Below are 27278 nucleotides of genomic sequence, written 5' to 3' on the forward strand. Positions count from 1 at the left end.
GCTATCTCATATGTCAATAAAAGTATATATCTGAACAATAAAAATAACTCACACCTAGCTTAGTGCCTTGCACATAAGTACTTTTAAAATTCCTTTGGTGTTGAATTGAACTAAATCTAACTGCAACAAATCGAGCTGAAACATTGCTTCCATTTTAAGTAACTTTTTGCAAGTGAGTTCTGTTTCAATAACCCAAAAAAGTCCCCAGAAAAATACTTGCTTCAATGAACATGATTATTAGTCACATATTCATAAAAGATGGCCAAAACATAAATTGAGATTATTTCATAACTTTCCCCAGGCAAATAGATGTGACAAGAAGATTCTGATCACCACCAGGACTGAGTGCCGGTCTTGTAGTCTCAACCTTCACATCAATTGTCCAGAAGGCTACACTAAAGTGACGAATGGCTCCACTGGAGTAAGAGACTGCAGGTAAGTACCATGGACAAGTCCTAGTATAGAAATTGTCTACAATCTAGAGAACTTTAAACTGATATTGACCTTCCACAAGGTAGCATCCTGAAATTTTCCCTTATTCTTCCAATGCCATATCAGGAGGTCTATGTCTCATAAACCTGTTTGTATGAATCTTTTAAACCTTTTGGTGCTTTTCATTCAAATCTCAATAAAAAGAGGTGCATACCAAGATGTCTTTGAAGGTACAACTTGAAGGGTTCAAGTCTCACTTATTACACAAACTGGATTGTGATCCCGAACAAGCCACTTGACCCATATGGTACTTTAATCAATTCTCTGAGACACTGGATTGCAGAGAAGGTGTGAACTTGCTTTGGTAGATGAAATTTCTTTAACTGGGAGTTTCCTACATCAATAACCACACAGGTCAATTTTTTTTTTTCAAAAAAAAAAAAAAAAGAGTTGAACCTTTAAAAAAAATTTAATCCCCTTGCCCTTAATATCTATCACTTTTTCATTTTTCCTTGAGAAGTTTTTGGTTTGTTTCATCTCTAATAGTTAAATAATGAAAATAGAATACAAACTTGAAAATAAAGATTTTTTTGTGTGTCCTTTTATCCCTAGAAGCTAGCACAATCCCTGATACATAGTAGGTACTTAAAAATGCTTGATTTATTAATTCCATAAACAGTCCAACTGGTTCAATGAGTTGTATTCCTTTATTAAACTTTGTTTCTATAGGATTTTCTCTATATGTATCTTTCTAGAAAGCTTCTTAAATTTTCCTAAGATGTGTCTAATTATCTCCTAACTTTTTTCCCTGTCTCCAAGATACTCCTTCCAGGTCAGGGATTATGCTCTGTCTCTTCCTGGATGTCGACATATATGCAGAAAGGAATACCTACAGCCACAATGCTGTCCAGGATTCTGGGGTCCAGACTGCATGGGTAAGTGATCCTTCCTTTACCTCAGATTTATGGACTTAGAAAAATATCTTCCTGGCCTTCCTTCAGTTTTATAGACAGACAAGCTTTGCAATCAGAAAACTGAGAAGACATTCTGAACCTCTTCTGTTCAGTTTATCAGCATGCAGAATAAACTATTGAGGCACATTTAAATTTACAGGAAAAATTTATTTTTCTACATGGCCTAATTGAAGTAAGGGCAGAGCTACATCCAAATCTCCTACCTGGTACTCATTCCCTCTGACCCCTGACCTTTCTGAGCCTATTTCCTCACCTATAAAATGGTCTTCATCATGTCAGCATTGTGAAATTCAAATAAGGTAATGTTTGTAAACTGCTTTTGCAAACGAATCTGATGCAACATGCAATTAAAAAAAAAAAAAAAGCATGTTGGCTATGGAGTCCAGATATCTGAATTCAAATCCTGCCTCTGACCTTTACTTCCTATGTGATCTGAGGCAAGAAACTTAATACTTTTGAGTTTCTACTTCCGCAAACATGAAAAGAAGTACCTTTTAGCTCCGGATCTATGGTCCTATGAACATGTAGCACCACCACCCCCCTTTCTCTGATCTTTTCTCTTTTTTAATAATATTTTATTTTTCCAAATACATGCAAAAATAGTTTTCAATATTCCCCTTTGCACAACCTTGTATTCCAAATTTTTTCTCCCCAAGACAGCAAGCAACCCAATATAAACCAAACATGTACAATTCTTCTAAATATATTTCTATATTCATCATGCTATGCAAGAAAAAATCAGATCAAAAGGGAAAAAAATACAGGAAAGAAAAAAAGCAAACAAACAATGGCAGTAAAAAGGTGAAAATATTATACTTTGATCCACATTCAGTCTCTATAATTCTTTCTCAGGATGTGTGGATAGTTCTTTCTATCACAAGTTTATTGAAATTGCCTTGACTGATCCGTTCTTTTGGCATGATCAAGAAAATGGATATCATAAAAATAAAATGACCTGAAATCAGAAGCTTAAGTGTATTCTGTCTTGTATTATTCTATGTCTCCTGCCAAGCTTGACAAAAGTGAAAAAGTTCTTTGAAAGCTCTCTTAATTCCTTCTAATTATTATTCAACAAGCATGTTTTGAGAGCCTCCTAGATGCATAATAATAATAATAATTAGCATTTATATAATGCTTTAAGATTTGAAATTTTTAAATATTATGTAATTTGATACTCCCTCTAACAATCTTGAGGGGTGTGTGCTGTTATTACCTTCATTTTATAGCTGAGAAAATTGAGGCAAGTTAGGTAAGTCATCCAGGGTCACACAGTTAGTAAAATAATCTGAGGCAGATTTGAACCTAGTGCTTCCTGATTCCAGGTCCCATTCTCTATCCACTGCACTACTTAGCTGACTCCAATAAAATAGTCCCTGACCTTAAGGCACTAATTCTCCGAGAGTAATACAACATGTGCCCAGATCAGCAGCTCAAAGTATATACAAAGTCATTTCCAAAGACACAGATGAGAAAGGGGAAGATTCCACATATGGATTCCAATTCTACCTATACAGTGTTCTGGAAGCAGGAGATGGGGTGCTCTGTACAAAGAGCTGGCTTTAGGCTAGCTACCTGGAATGGGGAGTGTGTGAAAGGGAATAATATAATATAATAATGATATAAATGTAAATAAATAAATTATATCATATTATATATTATAATAGAAATATAATGATAATATTAATAAAAATAAATGTGGGAACCAGATTATCAAAGGCTTTAAAGGCAAGTTTGTATTTTTTAGCTAGAAGTAGTAGACACCAAAGATACCTGGTCAAAGCTACATTTTAGGAATATCATTTTGTCATCTACAGATAGTAAATTGAAACATGGTTTATTAATCTGGAGTACAGATCTTTGTCTGTATTTCAGGCTGTCTATAAACTTAGAAGAGAAATAGCATTTTATTTTCACTTACCTAACAAAAACTTAGCATTTCTTTCTGATGTAAATGGAGGCAATAAACCACAACATAATTAGCAGTAACTGTGACTTTGTCACTGTAGAAATGATACTTGTTTTGGGAGGGGTTTTTGGTTTTTAGTTTTTGGTTTTGGTTTGTTGTTTTGTTTGGTTTGTTTTTGCTAAGGCAGTTAGGCTTAAGTAACTTGCCCAGGGTCACAGAGCCAGGAAGTGTTAAGTGTCTGAGACCAGAATTGAACTCAGGTCTTCCTGATTTCAGGGCTGCTACTCTACCCACTATACCACCTAGCTGCACCTCACATTATACTTGTTACAGTTAGCTCAAAACATAGTTTATGATCATCAACCCTATCTTTACATCTAACTGTCATCAGGTACTTAATAACAAAAGCCAAGAATGTGCTGGAGCCAGCTCATCGTTAGCTTTTCAGGTTAGCATTTCACCTCAGAAATCAATACATGCTATAAATTAAAACTTGATTTGATATTTTTTATCCAGACTTAAGAAAGTGATAGAAAAAAAATTAATGATACAAATTAAACTTAAAGGTGTGTCCAGACATACCCCCTGTCCTGAGCCATCAAACACCTAACTCTAATTCTGTTTCTGACCTTATAGACCAGGGGTCCTCAAACTTTTTAAATAGGGGGCCAGTTCACTATCCCTCAGACTGATGGAGGGCCAGACTAGAGTAAAAACAAAAATTTTGTTTTGTGGGCCTTTAAATAAAGAAACTTCATAGCCCTGGGTGAGGGGGATAATCGCCCTCAGCTGCCACAGCTGGCCCACGGCCATAGTTTGAGGACCCCTGTTATAGACCCTTCAAACACCCATGGGAAACTATTTCAAAATTACTACTATACACACACACACACACACACACACACACACACACACACACACACACACACATATATATGCATATATATATATATATATAATTACTACAAAATTTCAAAATATCATTATTATTAGACTTGCTTCTGTATCCTACATCACTGCAGTCTTATTGTCTACAAACTGTTTCAATATAATTCTATGTATTTTATTTTATGTGTTTTAAAAACATGACTCTGAGGGGTCCATAAGTTTTACCAGATTTTTGAAAGGATCTAGGACAGAAAGAAAGAAAAACATATTTAAGAGCCTCTGAATTAGAGAAACAATTTGCAAGTGAGAAAGCATGTATTACGTGCCAAACTCTGTGCTGGACTCTGGAGAAATAACAAAAAAGAAGCGGTCGCTACTCTTGGTGAGCTTATATTCTTTAGGGTCATAATAACAGATACACATTTCAATGTATACAAAATAGATACAAAGTAAGCAGCCAATTTGAATATTGTTGCAATATTCTAATAAATCTGAAGATCAGAAGAGCAAACAACGTATGGGTGTTTCTGGTTCTTCCCCTCACTTAATTGGGGGGGGGGGGAAGGGGAGAGAAGAGCTAAAGAGAACACCCTTTATCTGCTGTTAGAGAATACGCTGCATTTGCTGGCAAAGCTTCCTTCCTGTGACGTGTGCAGGAAAAAGTGTCTGTCCTCGAATTGCATGGTGATGACAAAGTGAGATTCTGGCTATCACTTTACATTTCCTGAAGAGATAAGGGTTCTGGGAGTGGGGAGGAAGGGAAGGGGAAAGTCATCCTTGAGCTTGCATTGGGAGGAAGTACATTCCTAGGCTCTGTAACCAGAAACTACTCAGAAAAGACTTCTCTTTCTTCTCAGTAAATCAATCACATCTTCACCCAAAATCCCTTTAAGACACTAGACATTCAGCCATTCAGCCAGGGGGGTTCTAATGATTTTTGCCCTTATTCAACTGGTATGGCAAGAGTACCTGATTCTTCTTGGTTCTGCTAGTGTTCATCCTCACTCTGGCTCTCCAGGACAAGTCCATTTGTTCTTTGTTTTTTTGGCCCTGATTGCCTCAGCGTGAATGTCAATAGCAATTATTGCTGTTTTGGCTGGAAAATTTGAGGGCCTTTCCCTCCTGGATTAATTATTTTTTAATTAAGTAAAAAAAAAAAAAAAAAGCCATTCTCTGCCTCATATCTCACTTAGCCTTATTCACTGAATGGGTCAAACTGAGACTGATTAAAGCTCCTAGCTTAAAAATACCAAGTCTCCTATTGTATCCAGGACCATCTCCAATCATCCTGATCTATAGCTAGTGGTTCTAGAGGAGAAAGTGAGGCAGGTGACCTTGCACAGCCCTCTCTCACTCAGATCCAATTCACTTGTACACCATAGCATCACCTCCCTGATGACATGGTCCTCTTTGAGAACCAAGAACAAAAGCAAGAATAAGTATCCATCCTCATTCAGGAATTCAGAAGTAAAATTCTTTCATCTCTTGGATCATATCCCACATGAGCAACCAAGAATTAACTAAGCACTTACTAGCTATTTTAAATAAAATTATTAGATTTAATTAAGTTATAGAAGTGAATGAAGTGGAAGGGTGGGGTTACATGTCCACAGGACTCAGGATCTAGAATTGGAAAGTATCTCCTTTTATAGATGAAGAAGCTTAGGTTCAAAGGCATTAAGTTCCTTGCCAGAAATTATACAGGAAGTAAAGATCAGGGTGTAAATTTGAACTCAGATCTCTGGACTCCATAGACTAGGGAAAATAATGTATGAACCTAAATACAAAATGTATTTAAGGGAGATGCATTGTAATAGGGGAGGGACTATTAACAGCTAAGTAGATGAAGAAAGGTTTTGTATAGGGTAGGTTGACTCGGCTTTGAGGAAAGAGACTCTAATAGGCAATTACGGAGAGAATTGCTTTCTAAGAATAAGAAGGAACTTTAATGTAATCCTTCATTCTTGAAAGGAAGAAATTGGGATCCAAAGAGAAGTGTTGACTTTCTAGATCATCACTTCATAGGATCATAATTCTAGAACTGAAGTCTCTTCCAGAACTCCCAGCTCCCATCTCAGTAATACAAATCTAATCTTTTATTTCACAGACTAAGAAACTGAGGCACAGAGTAAAAGTTATTAACCTAAGGTGGATTTTTGAAAATATTTTGATAAGGGGCCAGCTAGGTGGCACAGTGGATAGTGCATCAGCCCTGAAGTCAGAAGGACCCGAATTCAAATGTGATCTCAGATACTGAACACTTCCTAACTATGTGACCCTGGGCAAGTCACTTAACCCCAATTGCCTCAGCAAAATATATATTGATAACTAGTTCAATATATTTCCTATAAAATTCAATCAAATTCTTTTTTTTTCTTTTGCATTTAAAAATTTTCTGAGAAAGGATCTTTGGTTTCACCACACTGCCAAAGGGTGTCATCACATAAAAAAGTCAAGAGAGGTTAAATAACCTGCTCAGGTTTACACACAAGCAATTAAGTGGCAAAAGCAGAATTTGAATATAGGTCCTCTGTATCTAAAACTACAAATAATTGTCTACCTTTCATCCAAGTTCTTTGAGCAATAGGTAGATAGCAATTTGTCACGTATATTGTAAATGATTTTTTCCCCTCAGGCATGCTTTGCCACTATTTATGTAAGAGCTCAAGCAAATCATTCTGTAGGCCTCAGTTTCCTTGTCTATAAAATGTGGGAGTTGGGGATGGCCCCTGAAGTCTCTTCCAGAACTCCCAGCTCCCATCTCAGTAATACAAATGGGAGGATTGATAAGATGTCTATTGAAGAGCCTTGACTTAGTGTCCCTGGCATTGCCAAGGTCACTGTGCTTGCTTATTTCCCATCAGGATACACGATTCTAACCTGGGATGTAAATAGGAAAACCCAGAAAACATTCCTATTATCTCAAAATCCAACTAGCGCGGTTTCACCCCCAGCTGCTGACAATTAATTGGTATTCTTATTTTTTTAATCTAGATTCCTAGGAGGGTCCTAGTCTCATGCCAAAAGGAAACTCATTATCTTCCTCCCTAAAGCTCTAGAACAATATGCTTCTTTGCTGACTAGCTGATAATGGCTTGACCTCTTCATTGAGAAAAATAGCCAAACAGGAGGCCATGTGGGGTCCTGATGATAACTCGGGGCAAATGGAACCACTGTGACTCAAAATAGCTTTATCAGCTATTTTTAGTACACAATGGCCCCCAGAAATTTGTCATGGGAATGGGGAAGGCTATGTCCAATGATAGCTACAGCAAATGAGAATTCTGAAAATTGCAGCTCTGAACATTTTGTTAAATGAGGGCATGAGGAAAAGAACAGAGGAAATTGCTTTAGCTAGCATGATAGGTATGGCTTTGACTTTTTTTCCAGCTTTGAGGGGTGGAAAAAGTAACTTGAAGCAGTGTGGAAATGAATTTTCAAATGAGTTTTCAAAGATCATTAGACCTTATTCACCACACAAATGTGAAATGCCAATGGAAATTCAACATATATGGATAAATGAATGGGGACACCAAACTTGGAGCCGGGAGGTGCTGGATTCAGATCCCACCTCAAGTTCTGATTGTCTACATGGCCATGGGCAAATCCCTTAACTTCTCTAAACTTCCATTACCTTAACTGTGAAAATGAGAAAGATGATCTCTATGGTTTTAACTAATACCTGTGAAAAAGTTTGGAGGGGATTTGTACATGAGATAAGGGTAAGAGGCTGGAATTAGATGGAGGAACTCTAATATTAGTTTCAGCTCTGTCACTCTTTGAGTCTATCTTCTCTCCTATAATATGCTTCTCTTGAGTAAATTATAATTATTCACTAGCACTTACATGGCACTTTAAGGTTATAAAGTACTCTACTTAAATCTCATTTGATCTTCATAGCAGCTCTGCCAAATAAGTTCTGTTTTCTATATGATATTACTGGGCATAAATCCCATTAAATTTTCTTTTAAGCATTTATATAGCACTTTAAGAATTATAAAATGTTTTATATGTGTCCTCATCTTATTCTCATAACAACCCTGATGGGTAGGTGCACTGGGCTTAGAACCAAGAAGACTGATCATCTTCATGAGTTGAAATCCAGCTTCAGATACTTCCTAGTTACATGACCCTGGGAAAGTCATTTGACCTTGTTTGCCTCAGTTTCCTCATCTGAAAAATTAGTTGGAGAAGGAAGTGGCAAACCACTCCAGTATCTTTGCCAAGAAAACCCCAAATGGAGTCATGTAGAGTTGAGCACAACTGAAACAATACAAGAAGAACAAAAGCTATGTGACAGGTAGTGTGCTAAGTATAAAGGAAAGTAAAAGATAGACCCTGCCCTCCAGAGGCTCAGCTGGCCAGTGATAGAGCTAAAACTGGAAAGAACCACAGGGAGTCATCCCCTGCAACTATATCATCATTCTACAAATTAAGAAACTGAGGCTCTGAGGGTTGCAATGATTTTCCCAATGACATTGTGAATTTCAAAGATGAGATTTGAGACCTAGAGACCAGAGTCAGAAGCCCATTGCATTGGAACACATCTCTTCCTCTTTTGCCTCCGTTCCAGAGATGACAATGCCATATCTTGTGCAAATGAAGAATGATGACATTTGCCTATTGTGCTTCTGTGGTTGGGGACAGATCTAGACATTCCCTTCATCCAGACATCCATCAAAAAATGGATGGTTTCTATGAACATGGCCTTAATTATCATTGTTATTGTTTATTGGTGTTATTTTCAGCCTTGACTTTTCCATTGTTTCCTTCAGAATGTCCTGGAGGAGAGAAGTCCCCTTGCAGTGGCAGAGGGCGTTGTTCTGATGGCATTGAAGGAAATGGAAGTTGCATTTGTTTGGTAAGTTCAAGGATGAATTCTCCAAATTTCACAGTCTAACCTTAGTCACTAGAAATGCCCCATTTCTTAATATTTCAATGACTTTTTACCCCCATCATCATAAACAGCTCTTCAATTCAGTGCAGGTCAGAGAGTCTATCCATCCCCTTATCATCTTAGTTATAATATAATAATCATATGTTACAATAATTATTATATATTATATTACATATAATAAATGTTATATAATAATTATATTATAGTGCTATTTGAGAGTTTTGGAAGAAGTAGATTCAAATCCTGGCTAGGCCACTAACTACCTCTGTGACCTTGCACAAGTCACTCATAAAAAAATTAGATGGGTTCTGAGATCATTGTAGCTCTAGGTCTTTTATTTTATAATTCTATGACCTATAAAATTGCCTCTCCTCTCTGGGCCTCAGTTTCCTATCCTATAAAATGATTTAATTGGATTAAATGAGCTCCAATAGACAAATGGTTGAATAGATGGATGGGTGGATGCATGGATGGATAGATAATTAAATGGACAGATAGATAATTAGATGGACAGATTGACAATTAGATGAATAGATAGACAGACATACAGGATAGATGATAGATGGATGGGTAGTTAGAGGATAGATGAATGGATGGATAGATAGACAGACAGACAAGATAGGTGGATGGATAGACAGACAGACAGGATACCTAGATTGATGAATAGATAAATAGATAAGTAGATAGACAGGTGGACAAACAGACACATGATGGATAGACAGACAGATAGGATAGATGGATGGATAAATAGACAGATAGATGGATTCTAAATTCCATGACTTCTTATTTGAGCTTCACAACAAGCTTGGAAGGTTGTTGTGAACTCCTTGAGAACAAGGACTACCTTTCTTCTTTCATCCTATTCCCAGCACATTATAGTACCTGGAATATAGTAATAATAATTCTTAATTAATAAATATATTAATAATATATTATTAATAAATAAATGTATTAAATACCTATTAATGTGCTAGGCACTAGGAAGCAGCAATATACAATGATGCCCTGTTCTCAGTCTAATTATTTACAAGGCAATACAGTATTAGATAGAACAGTAGACTAGGATTCAGGAAGACCTGGATTCAAATCCCACCTCAGCTGCTTACAAGCTATGTGACCCTAGGTAAATCACTTTATTTCTGTGGCTCCTAGTTCTCAGAGTAAGATGAGGACTCAATGGCTTTCTGGCTTTAAATCTGGATCCTGTGAACGTAATCTCAGACTCTTACTAGTTGTAAGACCTTGCGAAAGTTACACAATTTAGCATTCTCAGTTTGTTTCCTCGTCAGTAAAACAAGGAGTTTGGACCTTATGACTTCTGAGTCCCTCCTAGCTCTAAAGCTATGGTCCTAGATAGCACATAGGGAGGGAGATTAGATCTGTGATTTCCTGGGTAGAGGAAACTCCCTAGTGAGAAATTCCCCCCACCAGTTCTTAGATTCTTGGCCAAGTGTCTAGAACATGGAGACATTGCTTGTTGTTGTCCTTCATTCCTAAAGACAACCATGACATCAGACAAGTGAATTGAGTGAGGGAGGGTTGTGCAAGGTCACTAGGCTGTTTCTCCCCTGGAACCATCTAGGTCCAAAGGCAAGATACAGATCAGGATGACTGGAAATGGCCCTGCATGCAGAAGTAGCCACTCACTCTGTGATTAAGGCTAGAGAAGAAAGAAATGAGGCAAAGAATAGCTTTTTTGATCTAGTTAACAAACAAATAAATCAAAAGGAATCAATCTGGGAGAAGATCCTCATGGTTTCCGGTCAAAAAAACAAATGCTATTTCTGTTTACTCTGAGCCAATTGGAGTCAAAACAAAAACCAATTCAGTTTGGCATAGGACCTTTTCTTGGCCATTCAGAGCCAGAGTGATTTGCTTTTAAGGAATAGCCAACATTAGACAGCCCATGTTCGTCACAGATGGGACTTGAACGCAGGACTCACTCTGATTCCAGTTCCATCTTCTACCCATTCCACCATGTTGGCTCTATGAATATATTATAGATATATTATCTATAATATGTTATATAATAGAATATATTATAGAATATCATGAGGCAAAGGAGGAATCCAGACAAAAGAAAATTTGAGGTAGGAGAGTGAAACTTTCCACTGGGATGGGAGATATTAGAAAAGGCTTCATGGTGGAGGGGTTGACTGAATAGGACTTGAAGAAAGAAAAAATATCATCAACACACTGAGATGGTGATGGAGTTAGTGCAAGATCCTGGAGTCAAGGTGTGCAAATGTACAGAGGTCAAAGATCACTGATTCCCATACCTTTATTCTGTCTAATCAGTGAGAAGACACAGGGTATAGGAAGAGCATATTCAGAGTGCATTATGGGTACTCTTTAGTCTAATGACGTGTTTGGTTCTGTTCCACAGGAAGGATACGGTGGAACAGCTTGTGAAACCTGTGCCGAAGAAAACTTATTTGGACCTAACTGTACTTCAGGTTTGCCCAATCAAACGAAATAATGTCTGCAAAGAACTGCCAATTTTAAGGCATTACATAAATATTAGCTATTGAAGGGATATTTATTTGATAAGGAACATCCTTTAAAAGGATGAATCAAAAAACAAGCCACATCAAGTTTTAGCAAAGAGATATGAGGCAATATTCAAACTCGGGAGTTCCTGACCCAAAGTCTAGCTCTCTATTGAATATATTCTACAGTCTGATTATTTCTCTACCCCAAGAGGGAGCAGTACCTACAATATTTGAGCAGTTAAGTGGTACAATGGATAGAGTACCAACTCTGGAATGAGAACTGCAACCTCAGATACTTATCAACTGTGTGACCCTGGGCAAGCTATTCAATCTTGTGTGCCTCAGTTTTCTCATCTACAAAATGGCTGGAGAAAGAAATGGCAAACCACTCTAGTATCGTTGCCCAAAAAATGAGATCACAGTCAGATATAACTGAAACAATTGAACAATAACAACCACAATGTTTTCTTTACCACCCAAAAAAAGACTAAACGAGAACTGTTGTGAGCAATGTGTCCAAAAATCACAGTCTAATTTGCTAATAAGCAGGGAAGAACAGCCCCAAAAGATTTTTTCTAGTGCTATGTTGTACAAATGACTTAACTTCTATATACTCCTTTCTTTATCTCTTAAGGGATTGGAGTAAATGTCCCTTATACCTCTAGATTAATGATGTTTTGTGTGACCTTGGGCAGTTCACAAGCTACCTGAGCCTCAGCTTATTAAGGAATAGCCTTAATATTCCTTAATAGAAAAGTTTTGGAGTCAAGAATTAGAGAACTGGGGTTCAAATTCTAACAATGATTGTGTGACATTAGGTAAGGATGGGGGGAGTTGGAATAGAAGACGACCTTCTGAATGAAGAAGACCTTCCTTTCGGCTGTAGCCCTTGATCCTTATGATCTCTACTGTGATACTTATTACCTATGTCACTTTGGACAAGTCAGTGATGTTCTTTGTGCCTCAGTTTCCTCATTTGTAAAAGGGGCTGCACCAGATGGCCTCTGAGGCCCCTTTTAGCACAAACTCATGTGCCCTACAAAGGTCCTAGGATAAGAACAGATTCTCTACTTGCTTCACAAGACTGTCTGGTGGGAGGAAAGACACTTGTTGAGAAGGGCCATAGATATGTGACGTTTGCTTCTCTCTTCAGTTTGCAGTTGTGTCCATGGCATGTGCAACAATGGAGTAGACGGGGATGGAGCGTGCTTGTGCTATTCTGCCTATTCAGGCCCCAACTGTGATGAGCGTGAGTATAGACATAACCTCCTTCATGCTTCTGCCAGCTCAAATCCACCGGGGTGTCCAGTGCAGCCAGGAGCTGGGAATAATGGGGGCTGCTTCCAAGGATTAATCATGATCCCTGCTCTAAAAGACCTATAAGCTTTTAGGAACCTTGGGGCAGGTTAGGAATCTTGGGAAGAGAGCTTACCATTGGGATGTAAGAGTTCCTTCTCTAGGTCTCCCCTTTGCAAGGGCAGCTGAGCAAGAAAAGGACCATAAGTTATAGGATCATGGAACCAAAAAGAACCTTCAAGGCTATGTACCCCAGAAGTAGTAGGTAGGGGAAGAGGGCAAAGAATAAACCCCTGGGTCATAAAGACCTTAGTTCAAATCCAGCCTCAGACACTTACTAGCTGTGTGACCTGGGCAAGTTTTAACCTCTGTTTGCCTCATCTGTAAAATGGTATAATAAAATGCCCTACCTTATAAGATGATTAGGAAGATCAAATGAGATAATATTGGTAAAATGATTTGCTCACTCGATCCTAGTAAGAGCTATATAAATGTTATTATTATTAAAAAGCAAAGTGATTCACCCTACATGTGTCATTAGATGAGTGACTTTGTAGAAATCATTTTATTTTTATAGATTTTGGTTTTCCTATAGTAACAACTCACATTTCGATAGGGTTATATAATTTATAAACCGCTTTCCTTGCAACAATTCTGTGGCTAGATATAGTAGTGTTAGTATTATTCCCATTTAACAGAAGAGGAAATCAAGAGGAAATGATTTGTCCATGACCACATACTAAGTGATAGAGATAGGTTCAAAATTCTGATCTTCTGACCATCGAATTTACTGGATGCCCCTTGACCTCTCTTGGCCTCCATTTCTTCAATTGGAAAATGAGGAGTTTGAGCAATGATCTCTGAAGTCCCTTGCAGCTCTACCTCTTAAGTCCTAAGGAGTTGTCTGAGGAATAGAGGTCTTAGTTGTTCTCTTGCATTTTGTTTTCTTACTCATTTACTTCCTTTTTTTGATCTGATTTCTCTTGTGTAGCAAGAGAATTGTATAAATATGTTTATACGTATTGGATTTAACATATATTTTAACATGTTTAACACATACTGGATTGTTTGCCATCTAGGGGAAGAGGTTGGGGGAAGAAGGAGCAAATGTGAAACACAAGGATATGCAAAGGTCAATGTTGAAAAATTATCCATACATGTTTTGAAAATAAAAAACTTTATTTTTTAAAAAAGGGAATAGAGAGGTCTTATCCAGAGAAATAATTATGTAGGATCATAGATGAAGAGGTGGAGGGGACTTTAGAAGCTATCTCATCCAAGTTTTCATTTTATAGATGAAAAACCTGAGGTTAAATGACTTACCTAAAGTCCCACAATCATTGTTAGGATTTGAACCCAATTTCTCAGACTGTTGATCCCCAAATGTTTCTATTATATCCCCTCATAAATTTCAGAGAGAGGCTAGAAATAGCCATATCCATCCCTTATGTACATCTTGGAGGGAATTCTTCAGATAAGGTCTTGCTAGGGGAGATCTGAGGTTGCTTTCTAGTTCTAAATCCCTCATCCTAAGGCCTTTGACCAATCTGTCTTTATTATTCATTTATTTTAGCAATCCCTGATTGTGAAGCTTTGTTATGCCCAGAAAATTCCAGATGTTCTACTTCCAGCATAGATGAGTCCATATTGGAATGCAAATGCGTCCCCAATTACAAAGGAGATGGCCGGCATTGTGAGCGTAAGTGATGCTAAGAGATCCTGTGGAGTTGATGGACATATGACAAGAGGACAGAGATGTATTTTCAGCTTTCCTGGAAAAGCTATTTACCAAGAGACATGACTTATGAATCAATCTACCGATGTTCATCCACCATTCTTCATAATTCATATTTATTGGCTCATATCCGGACCTCATCAATCTGTCATTTGTTTTGTTCTTTCCTGTCAAGCTATCAACCCATGTGAGCAAAAGGTCTGTGACGAGAACGCTCATTGCACTTATCTGGGACCAAATCGGCATCAATGCACCTGCCGAGAAGGTTACAAAGGGGATGGTCGAGTGTGTGTACCTGTTGACCCTTGCCAAGAAGACTTTGGAGGCTGTCCGACTCAGTCCACAGTATGCCAGTATGATGGCCCCGGGCAGGTGAGCAGATGATACACGGAAGGAATGATTGTTTGGACGGGGCTGGCCCCACATGGCAAAATTCTGGGAATGAGGAAAATGTCTATTTATAGACTCATAGAATGTCAAAGCTGGAAAGGATCTCGGATACCAAAATGCCAGTTGCCTCATTTTAGCTATTTATAGTATCATAGATTTAGAGCTAATTTTGTATGTAATGACACAGATCCAGAGATAAAACAATAAATGTCAAAGGTAGATTTCATTTCAGGGTGGAAAATCAGACAAGAATGCATCTTTAATTTTTTTTATTTTAAACTTAAAACTAAACTTTATTCTAAACTTTTTTATTCTAAAACTAAACATTAAGTAAAATGAACATTTTCATACCCAAAGCAGAAGAGCAAAAGAGGAATGTACGAGAGATTACAGATCTCTATTTTGTAAAACCTGATGTTTTGCTTAAGTTTATAATAGATTCACTATGTAACTTTCAAAACGTTCCTGCTTGCCAGAAATTCCTTTTGTTGAGGCTAGGAAGGAGACCCCAAAGTTTGGAGTCACAGACCAGTGTCATAAGGTGTCTTGAAAGAATTTGCAGGATTGAGCACATTTCCTTGTCAAGGGACAAAGTTTATTGTAATTGCAATGCCATTAAAAGTGGGCTAAGTTCCAAAAGAAATGAACAAAGTCCTATGAGAAAGAAGACTCCTTGATCCAGCTTTCTATCATTGATGTGGCCCAGAGGAGTGGTCTCCAGAATTTGATTATCACTGACCAACAGATTATCTATCTGACAGTCAGTGTTGAACTGAGGAATGGTCTCTTCACTATTGTCTCAGGAGTTTGCTCTGTGGGACTGTCCTAAGGCCAGAAACTATCTAACTAAAAAGTGGTCTATTCAGAATCGGACAGATTAGGTATGGGAATTTCCTGAGGCAGACTCAAAAGCCAGAAGATTTAGGATTACTGACTTAACAGAAACCCTCCTAAAATCATGGGACCCCAAAATCATATCACATCACTTTTTAAAAATTTATTTTAATAGTATTTTATTTTCCTAAATACATGCAAAGATAGTTTTCAACATTCACCTTTGCGTAACTTTGTGTTCCAAATTTTTCTCCTTTTCTCCTACCCATCCTCACCCCCAAGATAGCAAGCAATCTGATATAGATTAAACATGTACAATTCTTCTAAATATGTTTCCATATTTGTCATGCTAAGCAAGAAAAATCGTATCAAAAGGGGAAAAAAAAAACCATGAGAAAAAAAAAGGAAAAAACCAAGCAAACAAACAACAATTAAAAAAGGTGAAAATGTTATACTTTGATCCACACACTGTCTCCATTGTTTTCTTTCTAGATGTAGATGGCTATTTCCATACCAAGTCTATTGGAACTGGCCTGAATCACCTTATTGTTGAAAAGAGTCAAGTCCATCAGAGTTGGTCATCGAATAATCTTGTTATTACTGTGAACAATGTTTATTTGATTCTGTTCACTTCCCCTAGTCTCACTTCATGTAAATTTTCCTAGGCTTTTCTGAAATTAGCCTGCTCATCATTTCTTATAAAACAATAATATTCCATTATCCATTTCCCGCAGAAATTCCTTTCATTTTCCTTCTGTTCCCTTTTGTGTATTTAGGGAGGAGGAGAATTTCTTCAGTGAATCTCAGAGATAGATTTGGAACCTAGCTTCCAAATCCCTCACTCATTCCATTGTACCAAGCTCCCTTGCTAATACTAGAAGGCATAACAATATATACAGATGAGGAAGAGAACTTAGGGAGAAGTCCCAAGGAGGAGCAAGCTTCTAAAATCAAATTCATCCCTGCCACAAAATTCATTCTTCATACAGAAGCAAACAATCACTTGATTGCTGAGGGAAACATTTTCTACCTCAGTCTCGCAGAATTTTTCTTTTCCTCAGTCTCGCTCTCTGCTTAACTGGTTGGACTCAAAAGTAAATACCAGGATGAGCAAAGCCAAAAAACTATATCACTAAGCACTAAAAAAACAGGAGCTTTTAAAAACAGAAGCAAAAAAACCAATGGATTTCTATTCTGATGGAGGGGTGGGAAGAAGCCTACCAATAACTCTCCATGAGAGAACTGTCTTTGAGTATTTGGAGAATCATCTTTTCTTTTTCTTTTTAAAATTTTCTTTTTAGTTTATGGAATAAAAAAGCATTTTCATAACACAGTACAATAAAAAAAGATGTTACATGAAATTATAAATATACTATGCACAAGTTACTATTCCTTTTAAATATATAATAAAGTTATCATGCAAATTTCTTTTTTTTCCTTCCCACCCTCATTCCCCAGACTACCCTTAGTCTGCTATTAGACACAAATATGTATATATTTGTAAAATTTTTTCAATACATACTTTTATTTATCTGTTCTTTCTTTGGATGCAAATAGCATCTTTCTTCATATGTTCTTTATAGTTAATTTGAGTATTTATAATAGAAAAAAATAATTTGCTCAAAGTTGTTCTTAAAACAATATTTTTTTCCTTAATAGCTTTCCTCCCTCAACATGCAAAGATAGTTTTAAGGGATCATCTTGAGGAAGAAGGATTAGCTATGTTTGGCTTGGCCCCAAAATGTGGAACAAGTCACAATTAGTGGCAGTTGCAAAGAGCCAAATTTAGGAAAAACAAATAAAAATAGTTGCTCAAGGTAGTACTGGTTGCCTTAGGAAGTAGAGAGTCCTTCCTCTTTGTCTTTCAACAAGGGTTTATAGGATCATTCGTAAAGGGGATTTTATTTTGGACTGAAGCTTTCTTTTTTAGTACAGATTGGTCTAGATAGCTACTGAGGTCCCTCTGAACCCTGAGATTGGAATAGTACTGAACCTGAGATTTCACTGGTATAGAGAACTCCCAGGTGAGGAAATGTCTTTACCAATACAAGTCATTCCCATCTCTTCAATTTAGAGTATTGGAGAGTTGAATAGAACATTGAGGTCAAGTGACTTGCCCAAGGTCACACAACAAATCTTTGTCAGATCTGGGACTTGAACCAGTTCTTCTTACATTTAAGACCAGCCTACCATATATTATTCCATGCTATTTATCTTCCAAGCCTGAAATTAGGTAATTTTGTGATACCTTAGTTTCTTTCATGGTGATAGAGTAATATTAATTTTAAAGTGTTCATTACATTTCTAAAACATGCAAGGCACTGTACTAGGGATTTAAAAGAGACAGACAGACAGACATGTGCAGAGATACACACAGAGGCAGAGGCAGGATAGGCAGGGACAGAGAGAGAGAAAAGGAGGGAGGGAGAGAGAGGGCAGGGAAAAAAGGAGGAAGGGAGGAGAAGGAAAAAGGAAAGGAAGGAAGGAAGAAAAAAGAAAGGAAGGAAGGAAGAAAAAGGAAAGGAAGGAAGGAAGAAAAAGGAAAAGAAGGAAGAAAAAAGAAAGGAAGGAAAGACGAAAATGGAAAGGAAGAAAGGAAGGAAGGAAGGAAGAAAGGAAAGGAAGGAAAGGAAGGAAGAGAAGGAGGGAAGGAAGAAAGAGAGGAAAGAAGGAAGGAACCACTTTTTGCCCTCAGGAAGCTTACATTCATAGGGAGAAATAGTACATATGCACAAAATAACTAATTTTGTGAGAAGGATACCAGCACTTGAGATAATATTTAGAAGGCATTTAGCATGAAGCCTGGCACATAGTAGGTGCTATACAAATGCCAATATTTTTGTAAGATCAAGAAAGTTTCATTACAGACTAAGGGGATTTTAAAATAAACTTTGAAGATAGCTGGAGACTCAGAGGCAGCTAAGAAGAACCAGATAAACCAGGTATGTTCTTTGTGAAAAAGAGACACCCCTCAGTTTCAAATATTTCACCAGATTCTTTTTTTTTTCTCCTACGACTTTCTATTCAAGTCCCATTGTGAATGTAAGGAGCACTACCAGAATTTTGCCCCGGGCCTGGGCTGCAGCATGACGGACCTCTGTGAATCCAGCAATCCATGTCACAAAAATGCCAACTGCACCATGAAGGCGCCTGGCCAGACAGAGTAAGTCTCCATAAAGCTCCCCAGCTTCTTCTTATCAGATCATGGTAATTCTGGAACACACACAGAGAACCCATGATTTCAGGGGTATAAGTAACTCCCAGGTAAGGAACTTCCCTGACACTAATGAAAAATTCAACACTTTTTCTGCAACAGTCTTGGAGATTGTCAGCGTCAATCAGAGGTTCATTAAACTTCTCTTAGGCTCCCTGACCTCAGCACTCCCTCTCTGTCCGGGTCACAGCTCTGCCTCCCATAGGCAAGGAAGAAAAGTCATCAGCATTGTACAAAGCTGATCATGGAACAGAAATTCCTTGAAATCAGAAATTCTATCTCATCAGCTTAAAACAAGAGCATAGATGTACAGGCCAAAGAAATTGAGTGGCTCATCCAAGATCTGAATCAGGATTTGAACCCAGATCTTTCTGAGCTCAGGTGTAGCCCCACATCAATTATATCATGGAGTGTCTCTCAGTCCCTATCTCTCGTGGCTTACTTACATCTCTGTTTCTTTGCATATGTCTCTTGGTCTATCTGTGTATCTTTGTGTATGGCTGCTTGACTATTCCTCTTGGAGTATTACATGTGTGTGTATGTATGTCTCTGTGTGTGTATCTTGGTCTTTGTGTGTCTATGTATGTGTGTTTATCTCTCTCTCTCGTGTGTGTGTGTGTGTGTGTGTGTATATCTCAAGCTGTGTATCTATTTTGGTCTCTGTGTCAGTCTGTTTCTGTGTATGTGTGTCTATCTCTATGTACGTGTGTCTCTCTTGGGTGTATGTCTCAGTCTGTATCTATTTTAGTCTTTGTGTGTCTATCTCTGTGTACATATGTCTCTCTTGTGTGTATCTCAGTCTGTGTCTAATTTGGTCTTTGTGTGTCTATCTCTGTGTATATGTGTCTGTCTCTCTTGGGGTCTGTGTGTGTATCTTGGGCTGTGTATCTATTTTGGTCTCTGTGTCAGTCTCCTTCTATGTATATGTATGTATCTATGTCTCTCTTGGTCTGTGTGTGTGTGTGTCACGTATGTGTGCATCTGTCTCTCTATGTATATGTTTCTTGGTCTGTGTCTGTCTCTTTCCATTTCTCTTGGTCTGTATCTGTGACTCATTTAAAAGGCCCTCAGACTCCACACCACATAGCCTCTCCCTAACCCAGAATCCCTTTTGCTATACAACGGAAAAGTGGCTTTTCTGTCACAGCTGGCAGACTCCCAGTTAAGAAGCCTCTCACTAAAGGAGTCCCCCCCCCCCTTTCGGGAGAGCAGTCATAAGCAGGAAGTTTCCCATTGAATCAAGCCCAACCCCAAAGTGCCTCCATCCGCTGGGCTCCTCTGCTCCCTATCAAGATGAATTCAGTTTAATCCAACAAACATTCATTAAACATTTGTTATATTTATGTCCCATTTCAGAGCACTATGTCTAGACATTGAGGATGCTAAAAAAAAAAAAAAATCCTTCAAAGAGCCTATATTCTAATGAGCGAGGGAGGAAGTCAACATGTTAACACATAAATATACGTGTTATAATTTTAAAAATTCAAGCTTTTATCTCCCTGCAACCAAGGAAAGCAAGTCTAGTCCTTCTGATCATGAAAATACCTCCAACACTTTAGGAAAATTCCTCCCTCCTACCCCTACCCTTCCCCCCATCCCAGCCTTCTCTCCTGGCATTTCTATAGTGTTTTAAAAGTTTCTAGGATCTCCCCTGAGCTTCATAACAAACCTCTGAGACAGACAGATAACCCAAGTATTATGATGTCCATTTGACATCTAAAAAAGAAAGTATCCTGAAGTATCTGACTTCCAACTCTAATGCTCTACTGTATATTTATATTTGTGTCCCCAGTATTTAGCTCATAGTAGGTGTTTAATAAATGCTTGTTGATTAATTGGTATTGCTGTTCTGCTAGCTCTAGAATTAAGGAACCTAAGCTAAAATCTTGGTTCTGCCACATAGCAGCTTTTTTTTTTTTATTTTGATTTGTTAATTTTAAGTGACTTGTCCACAGTCACACAGCTAGGAAATGTTTAAGTGTCTTGGGCTGGATTTGAACGCAGGTCCTTTTGACTCTAGGGCTGGTGTTCTATCCTGTGAGCCATGTAGCTGCCCTATTGCACCACCTGGTGGCTATGTAAGCACCTACGTGACTGGAAAAGTTACAAAATATCCTTGTGCCTCAGATTATCCCAACCTTTACAATCTCCTTCAAGTTTAAATCTATAATTTTATGGTAACAATAACTAATATTGACATATCCCTTATTATATGTCAGGCACTATGCTCAGTACTTTACAATTACCTAATTTGACTTTCATAACAACCCAGGGAGGTAGGTGCTATTATTCCCCTCATTTTACAGATGGGAAAATTGAGGCAGACAAATATTACATTATTTATCCAGTGTCTCAGAGCTAGTTAATATCTGAGTCTGGTTTTGAACTTCCTGTCTCCAGACATAACTGTCTATCTCCTGTAATGCCTGCTGTGCAGTTATGGCCAAATCACTTAATCTTTGAGACTCTCATTTTCCTCATCTGTAAAATCAAGATGGATTGTCCTTTTAAATCTATGAACCAATGACCAAGTAAGCCATTTCACTTGCCACAGCCTCAGTTTCCTTATTTGTTTTAAAAAAAGGGATATTGCTACTGGGATTTTTTACAATTCTAGTTCTTTGATCAATACTTCTTTCATTAGATTCCCTTGTATCATAATTTCAGCTCCTCACCTTTCTAGTCATAGCTGCTGCCTCTTACCCCCAGTGCCTTTTTACCTAATAAATCTGCGGATTAAGTAAATTTACCAGCTAGCCGATCAACAGTAGAATCGTTTACCCTGAGTACTGGGACATTCTGGAATATTGGCTCATGCTGCCCATGTGGGTTCAATGGAATGGCAGGAGGAGGAAGCAGCTGCCACTGAGGAAACATGTGTAAGGGAAGATTACAGGCCTGAACTCTGCAATGTATATAGTTGTTTCCTTATTAGTGAAATATTAGATGTCTGCAGTACAAAACAAGACCAGGGAGAGCATATAAACATCAGTTGGACTTCCTGGAAATAGAGCATGAATGTAAATGCTTACTGTGTGCAAAAAGAAAAAGAGAGACAGAAAGACACACAGAGAGACAGAAAGACACACAGGGACACACATGCACCCACAGAAGTACACACACACAAAGACACAGAGAGACATACAGAGAAACACTCAGAGAGAGACACACCCAGAGAGGCAGACACAGAGACACACACAGATAGAAAGAAAGAAAAAGAAAGAAGATAGGAAGATGGATAGATAGATGGATACATGGTGGATACATGGATAGATGGATAGATGGTGGATACATGGATAGATAATGGATACATGGATAAGTGATGGATACATGGATAGATGGATACATAATGGATACATTGGTAAATGGATATATAATGGATCCATGGATACATCCATAGATGATGGATGAATATTGAAAGGGAAAGCTTTATATGATAGCCCGGTGATCAGAACAACTAGGGCGAATAAAGAATTCAGAGTTAGTCTTCCATTGTCTTCATTGGTTTTTTGCCATACTCCTCTCTGCCCTTGCTTGGTGTCCACTTACTCAGCAATCCCATGATTTCTGCAAGTTTTCAGAATCCCCCACTGCAGTTGTTCTCCTTGGGCAGCCTTCAAGAGTTTGCTTTTCCCCATCCTGCATCATCACAATGTATGTATTACCAACTAATCTGTTCATATCATATTATGCTAACGTGATCATTGATGGTAGTGCATTAAAATATTTCCCCTGTCAGGTAGCATTTTGTATTTTAACAGAAGCTTTCTGGAAATATTGTTTAAATCAAAAGCAAAATTTTAATGGGGGAATGAAGGCAAGATTGAAGGGAAAATGGGCAGCACCATGGTAAACTGGGATAACTAAAACTGTTTTACAATTAGATAGTAATGCTTCACAAAAAAAGATCAGATCTAAATCATTGGTGAAATATTGATTGGTAATGATTAGATTATACCAATGCAATAAAAATGATGATAATCTTTTAATGATTTTTTTTAAATGAAAGAGGTAAAGGGTCACTTATATGGTACATAATTCCAATACATCCAAAAAAAAAAGGCCTGCTTTCACAATGCCTCCCCATGTCACTTGGTGTCCAAGAAATCATTAGAGCTTCAATCATTTAATTAAAGCTTTGATGTTTGTTTAAATATAAACAATTATAAGAGGCTGTCACTAACTCCTTAGTGTTAATAATCTTGAAATCCTCTCCAGAAAACAGATTTTAGTAGGGATGAGAGGATAAAGAATAAAAACCACTGGGAAAAATAAAAAGCCCAGATTAAAGAGAGTAGGGACTCCAAAGATTAACATCACCTTCTTTACAATTTTGCTAAAGGCAAAACAGATAGGAGAGAGATTTAGAGTCTAGGTAGTCATTTTTTTTTATTAACTTCTCAAATGGAAGTGATGACCTTAATAATAAACTTAGATGGTATTATCATTCCCATTTTATAGATAATGAAATTGAGATTTACTGAGGCCTTATTTGCCCACAGCCACGTAGCTATTAAGTGTTGGTACAGTGATTTAAAAAGTCCTTTGCAAATAGAAATTGTTTTATTTTTCCTATTTGTATTCCCAGGGCAGCTAGAACACCAGGCCTGGAATCAGGAAGGCTCATCTTCCTGAGGTCAACTCTGGCCCTAGGCATTTACTAGTTCAATTAATTCTGTTTGCCTTAGTTTCTTCAGCTGTAAATTGAGCTGGAGAAGGACATAGCAAACCACTCAAGTATCTTTGCCAAGAAAACCCCAAATGGGGTCACAAGTAAAAATGATTGAATAACCATAATAATTTGTATCCACAGTACCTAGCATATAGCAGTCACTGTATATGTGCTTTTTGATTGAAGTCTGCCTGATTCCAAATCCAGTGCTTCTCTACTGCCTCTAAGGACTAAGCAGTGAGTAACTTCTAAGAATTTGAGAGTCCTATGCTTCTCAGGTTGCACATTACTGCCATCATCACATTGAGTAGCACAGTAGTTACGATCAATCATTACAAAGGGTCTTTTCACAGATTGTCATAGTTGGACAGGATTTCAGAGATCATCTAGGGCAAGTCTGTACTTGAACAAGTCTCACCTTGACCAAGAGGTCATCCGACCTCTCTTTGAACGATGGGGAAACAACTTGAGCTCTCAGAATGGCCCATTTCATTTGTAGACTGTTCCAGTTGATAGTAAGTTATTCTTTTCATAAAGCCAATGTCTTTCTACTTCCCATCTCCATCTCTATTCCTATTTCTGTCTTAAGGCAAGTGAAATAGGTTTACTCTCAGCCTCATGACAGCCCTCCAAAAACTGGGTCTAACCCTCCTCTGGCCAAAACATCCACCATTTTTTAGCCAACCTTCACATGTCATGGTCATGAGATCATAAAGATACTGCCACAATGACCCTCCTGAATCATCTCATTTAAGACATTCACTTATGGATGAGAGAATTGAGACCATGTAATTTAATCAAGATGACGCAAGTCATCTTGCCAATGGTAAGCCTTGAATGTGACATTTCTGACTATAGCACCAGTGTTTCTGACCCCATCTGAATTGCTTTTTTTTCTTCTATATACTGTTTACTATGCTATTGATGTTCTTTTCTAAAGACACCTTTTCTGATTCTAAGCCTGTTAATTTATGTTCCAGGGATATACTTTTTGTATTGCCCAGGTATATGTCTAAATGACAGAGGAAATCAAGGAATTATAGTATATTAGAACTGAAAGACCTCAGAGGGACCTTACTTATAGATTGGGAAACTAGGCCTAGAAAAATCATTAGGGGCAAAGAGCTGGAATGGATTTCAGAGGCCATCTGCTCTTTGCCAAAAACTAAATTGTAGAGAAGTGCAGAAGTATACAGATAACCATTCTTTGGGGAGATATAAAAAAAAACCACTCAAAACGGACATGGATATTATAGGATAGTCAATGTAATGATGAAAGTATCTCTGAAGCTTTCTAGTCCACTACCCCCTCACTTTACTTTGGGGAAACTGAGATTTATTCAAATTCACACAAGTGGTAAGTTGGAGTATGGCATTTGAATCTAGGTCTTCTGATATCAGAGCTAATTCTCTATCTCATGATCCTGACCAGTGAGGACACTAAGAAAAAGTTTCTAAATAAAACATTTAAAATTATATCATCCAGAAATTACTTGATGCTATGATCTACTTCCCATGGAAGGAAAAAGAAAAAAAAATCCCATAGAACATCATTCAGTTTCTAGGTTCCTCTTTGAGTCAGAGAACACAAGAATGTTAGAGCTAGAAGTAGCTGTATAGATTTTCTAGGCCCATCCGCTCATTTTAGAAATGATAACACTTTTCCTAAATTGTTTGCCATTATTAGATAGCATAAGGAAGAGAAAACTTTTGAAACAAAAGTTATCCTTTGCCCTAGAAAACAAAACTGTCACAAAGATTGGGCAATCGGCTTTTTCCCAGGGCTCTCACACAGGAAGCTGTTTTCTCTGGCTCACTTTCCCTTTGCCTCATGATCCTCCACCAGCCTGTGTCAAGGGTCATGAGCACCATGTGTTTGCCCAGCTCAAGAATCTGTTGTTATAGTACCTGCTTTCTCTATCACTAAGCCCTTCCCCTTTCTCTGCTTCCTTCTGAAGTCAAAAGCATTTATTAAGTGCTTACTGTATTTCAGACTAGGTACTAAGAGGTAAGAATGTAAATACAAGCAGAAATAAATAGTTCCTAAAAGCAAGACAATCCCTACCCTCGGGGACCTTATATTCTAATACAGGGAGAAAATATATATGGATGAGTGCTGCTATCTTTGAGGTTAAGCACTTTGTTTGTTTCATCCTGGCCTTTTCCCCTTTCCTTCCTGTAAGCTGAATTTTCACCATTTTTACTAAGGATTGATGAAACAATTAGGCTCTAACAATTCTCAGTTCTGGTTGACCATAAGCATTTATTAAGTACCTACTATATTCTATGCATTGTGGTTGATGATGTGGACTCATGATATATGATCATAGATTTAGAACTGGAAAGGACTTTAGAGACATCTAATCCAATCCCCTCGTTTTATAGAGAAGGAAACTAAAGCCCAGAAAGATTGTTGCTACTGTTTAGTCATTCCACTCTCATCATGAACCCACTTGGCATTTTCTTGGCAAAGATCCTAGAGATATGAAATAACCAAGATGGGATTGGAACTCAGATCTTCTTTCCTCCAAGTTCACCACCCTTGTGATTACACCATACTGCCTTTTCATGGTCCTAGGAAATATGCCATATAAAGATCAATTAAAGAAATTAAGAATGCTTAGTCTTTTTCTTCTTGTGACTCCTTTTCTCCAAAGAAACTTTTATGTGACCCTATATATAGGTGTATAAAATAACTATATAAATTAAACATTTACTGATAATTAGTCATAAAGAAATTTATTTTAAAAGAATTCTTTGGTATATATATATATAATTTTACCATTTATTAAAGATAAAAGCAAGTTTGCATACTAATGAGATGGCTGTGCTTGTTTATTTTACATAAAGAATTAAATCTTGGCAAAATATATGTAGAGCATTTAGAAACCTTTTTCTGTTGCCAAATTTTTTTCAACCCCCACATTATTGGGTGATCCCATATGGGGTTCGAACTCACAGTTTAAGAAGCTTTGGTTTAGAGAAGAGAAAACTCCAAAGCATGATAGGTATCTTTAGGTATTTTAATGACATCAAATGGCCAAGAGATTAGGCTTGTTGTACTTGGCCCCAGAGGGCAGTACCCTGAGTATGATGTCCAGAGACAGATTTAGATTGAACATCAGGAAAAAAAAAAAAAATCAGATGTCCAAAAGTGGAATGGGCTGGGCTAGAACTATGTAACAGATTTCCTTTCACTATAAGCCTTCAGGAAAAAGCTGGGTAGATAAGCCTTTATCAGAGAAGTCATAAAGGAGATGCCTGGTCACTTGTGGGTTGGACCAGATGAGGTCTGTCTCCCTTCTGCCTCTGAGATTCTATCATTCTCTCCCATCTTCCCTTTCTGCACAGGTGTACTTGCCAGAAAGGTTATGTGGGGGATGGATCCATGTGCTACGGGAACATTATGGAACGGCTGCAAAACCTCAACACGGAACCCAGAGGACAGTGGCAAGGAAAACTTACCTCCTTCATTTCACTCCTGGGTATGCAGTTAAGTATGCATATTCCTCCAGAGAGGTCAACCCATTGAGTTGCACTAGACCCTG

At 37.8% G+C, this 27278-nt stretch overlaps 1 protein-coding gene across 1 annotated transcript in view; it reads left to right on the forward strand.

The window, feature by feature from the left end:
• STAB2 (stabilin 2) overlaps positions 1-27278 on the forward strand; it is a 202031-nt gene that overhangs the window by 50204 nt on the left and 124549 nt on the right. Inside the window, exons 2-10 of the mRNA XM_051962503.1 lie at positions 302-435; positions 1252-1367; positions 8976-9061; positions 11484-11553; positions 12743-12838; positions 14459-14584; positions 14796-14992; positions 18874-19007; positions 27082-27215. Of these exons, the coding sequence (XP_051818463.1) occupies positions 302-435; positions 1252-1367; positions 8976-9061; positions 11484-11553; positions 12743-12838; positions 14459-14584; positions 14796-14992; positions 18874-19007; positions 27082-27215 (1093 nt within the window). The remainder of the gene's footprint in view (positions 1-301; positions 436-1251; positions 1368-8975; positions 9062-11483; positions 11554-12742; positions 12839-14458; positions 14585-14795; positions 14993-18873; positions 19008-27081; positions 27216-27278) is intronic.

Source organism: Antechinus flavipes, chromosome 5 (assembly GCF_016432865.1).
Source record: "Antechinus flavipes isolate AdamAnt ecotype Samford, QLD, Australia chromosome 5, AdamAnt_v2, whole genome shotgun sequence".
Lineage (NCBI taxonomy): Eukaryota > Metazoa > Chordata > Mammalia > Dasyuromorphia > Dasyuridae > Antechinus > Antechinus flavipes.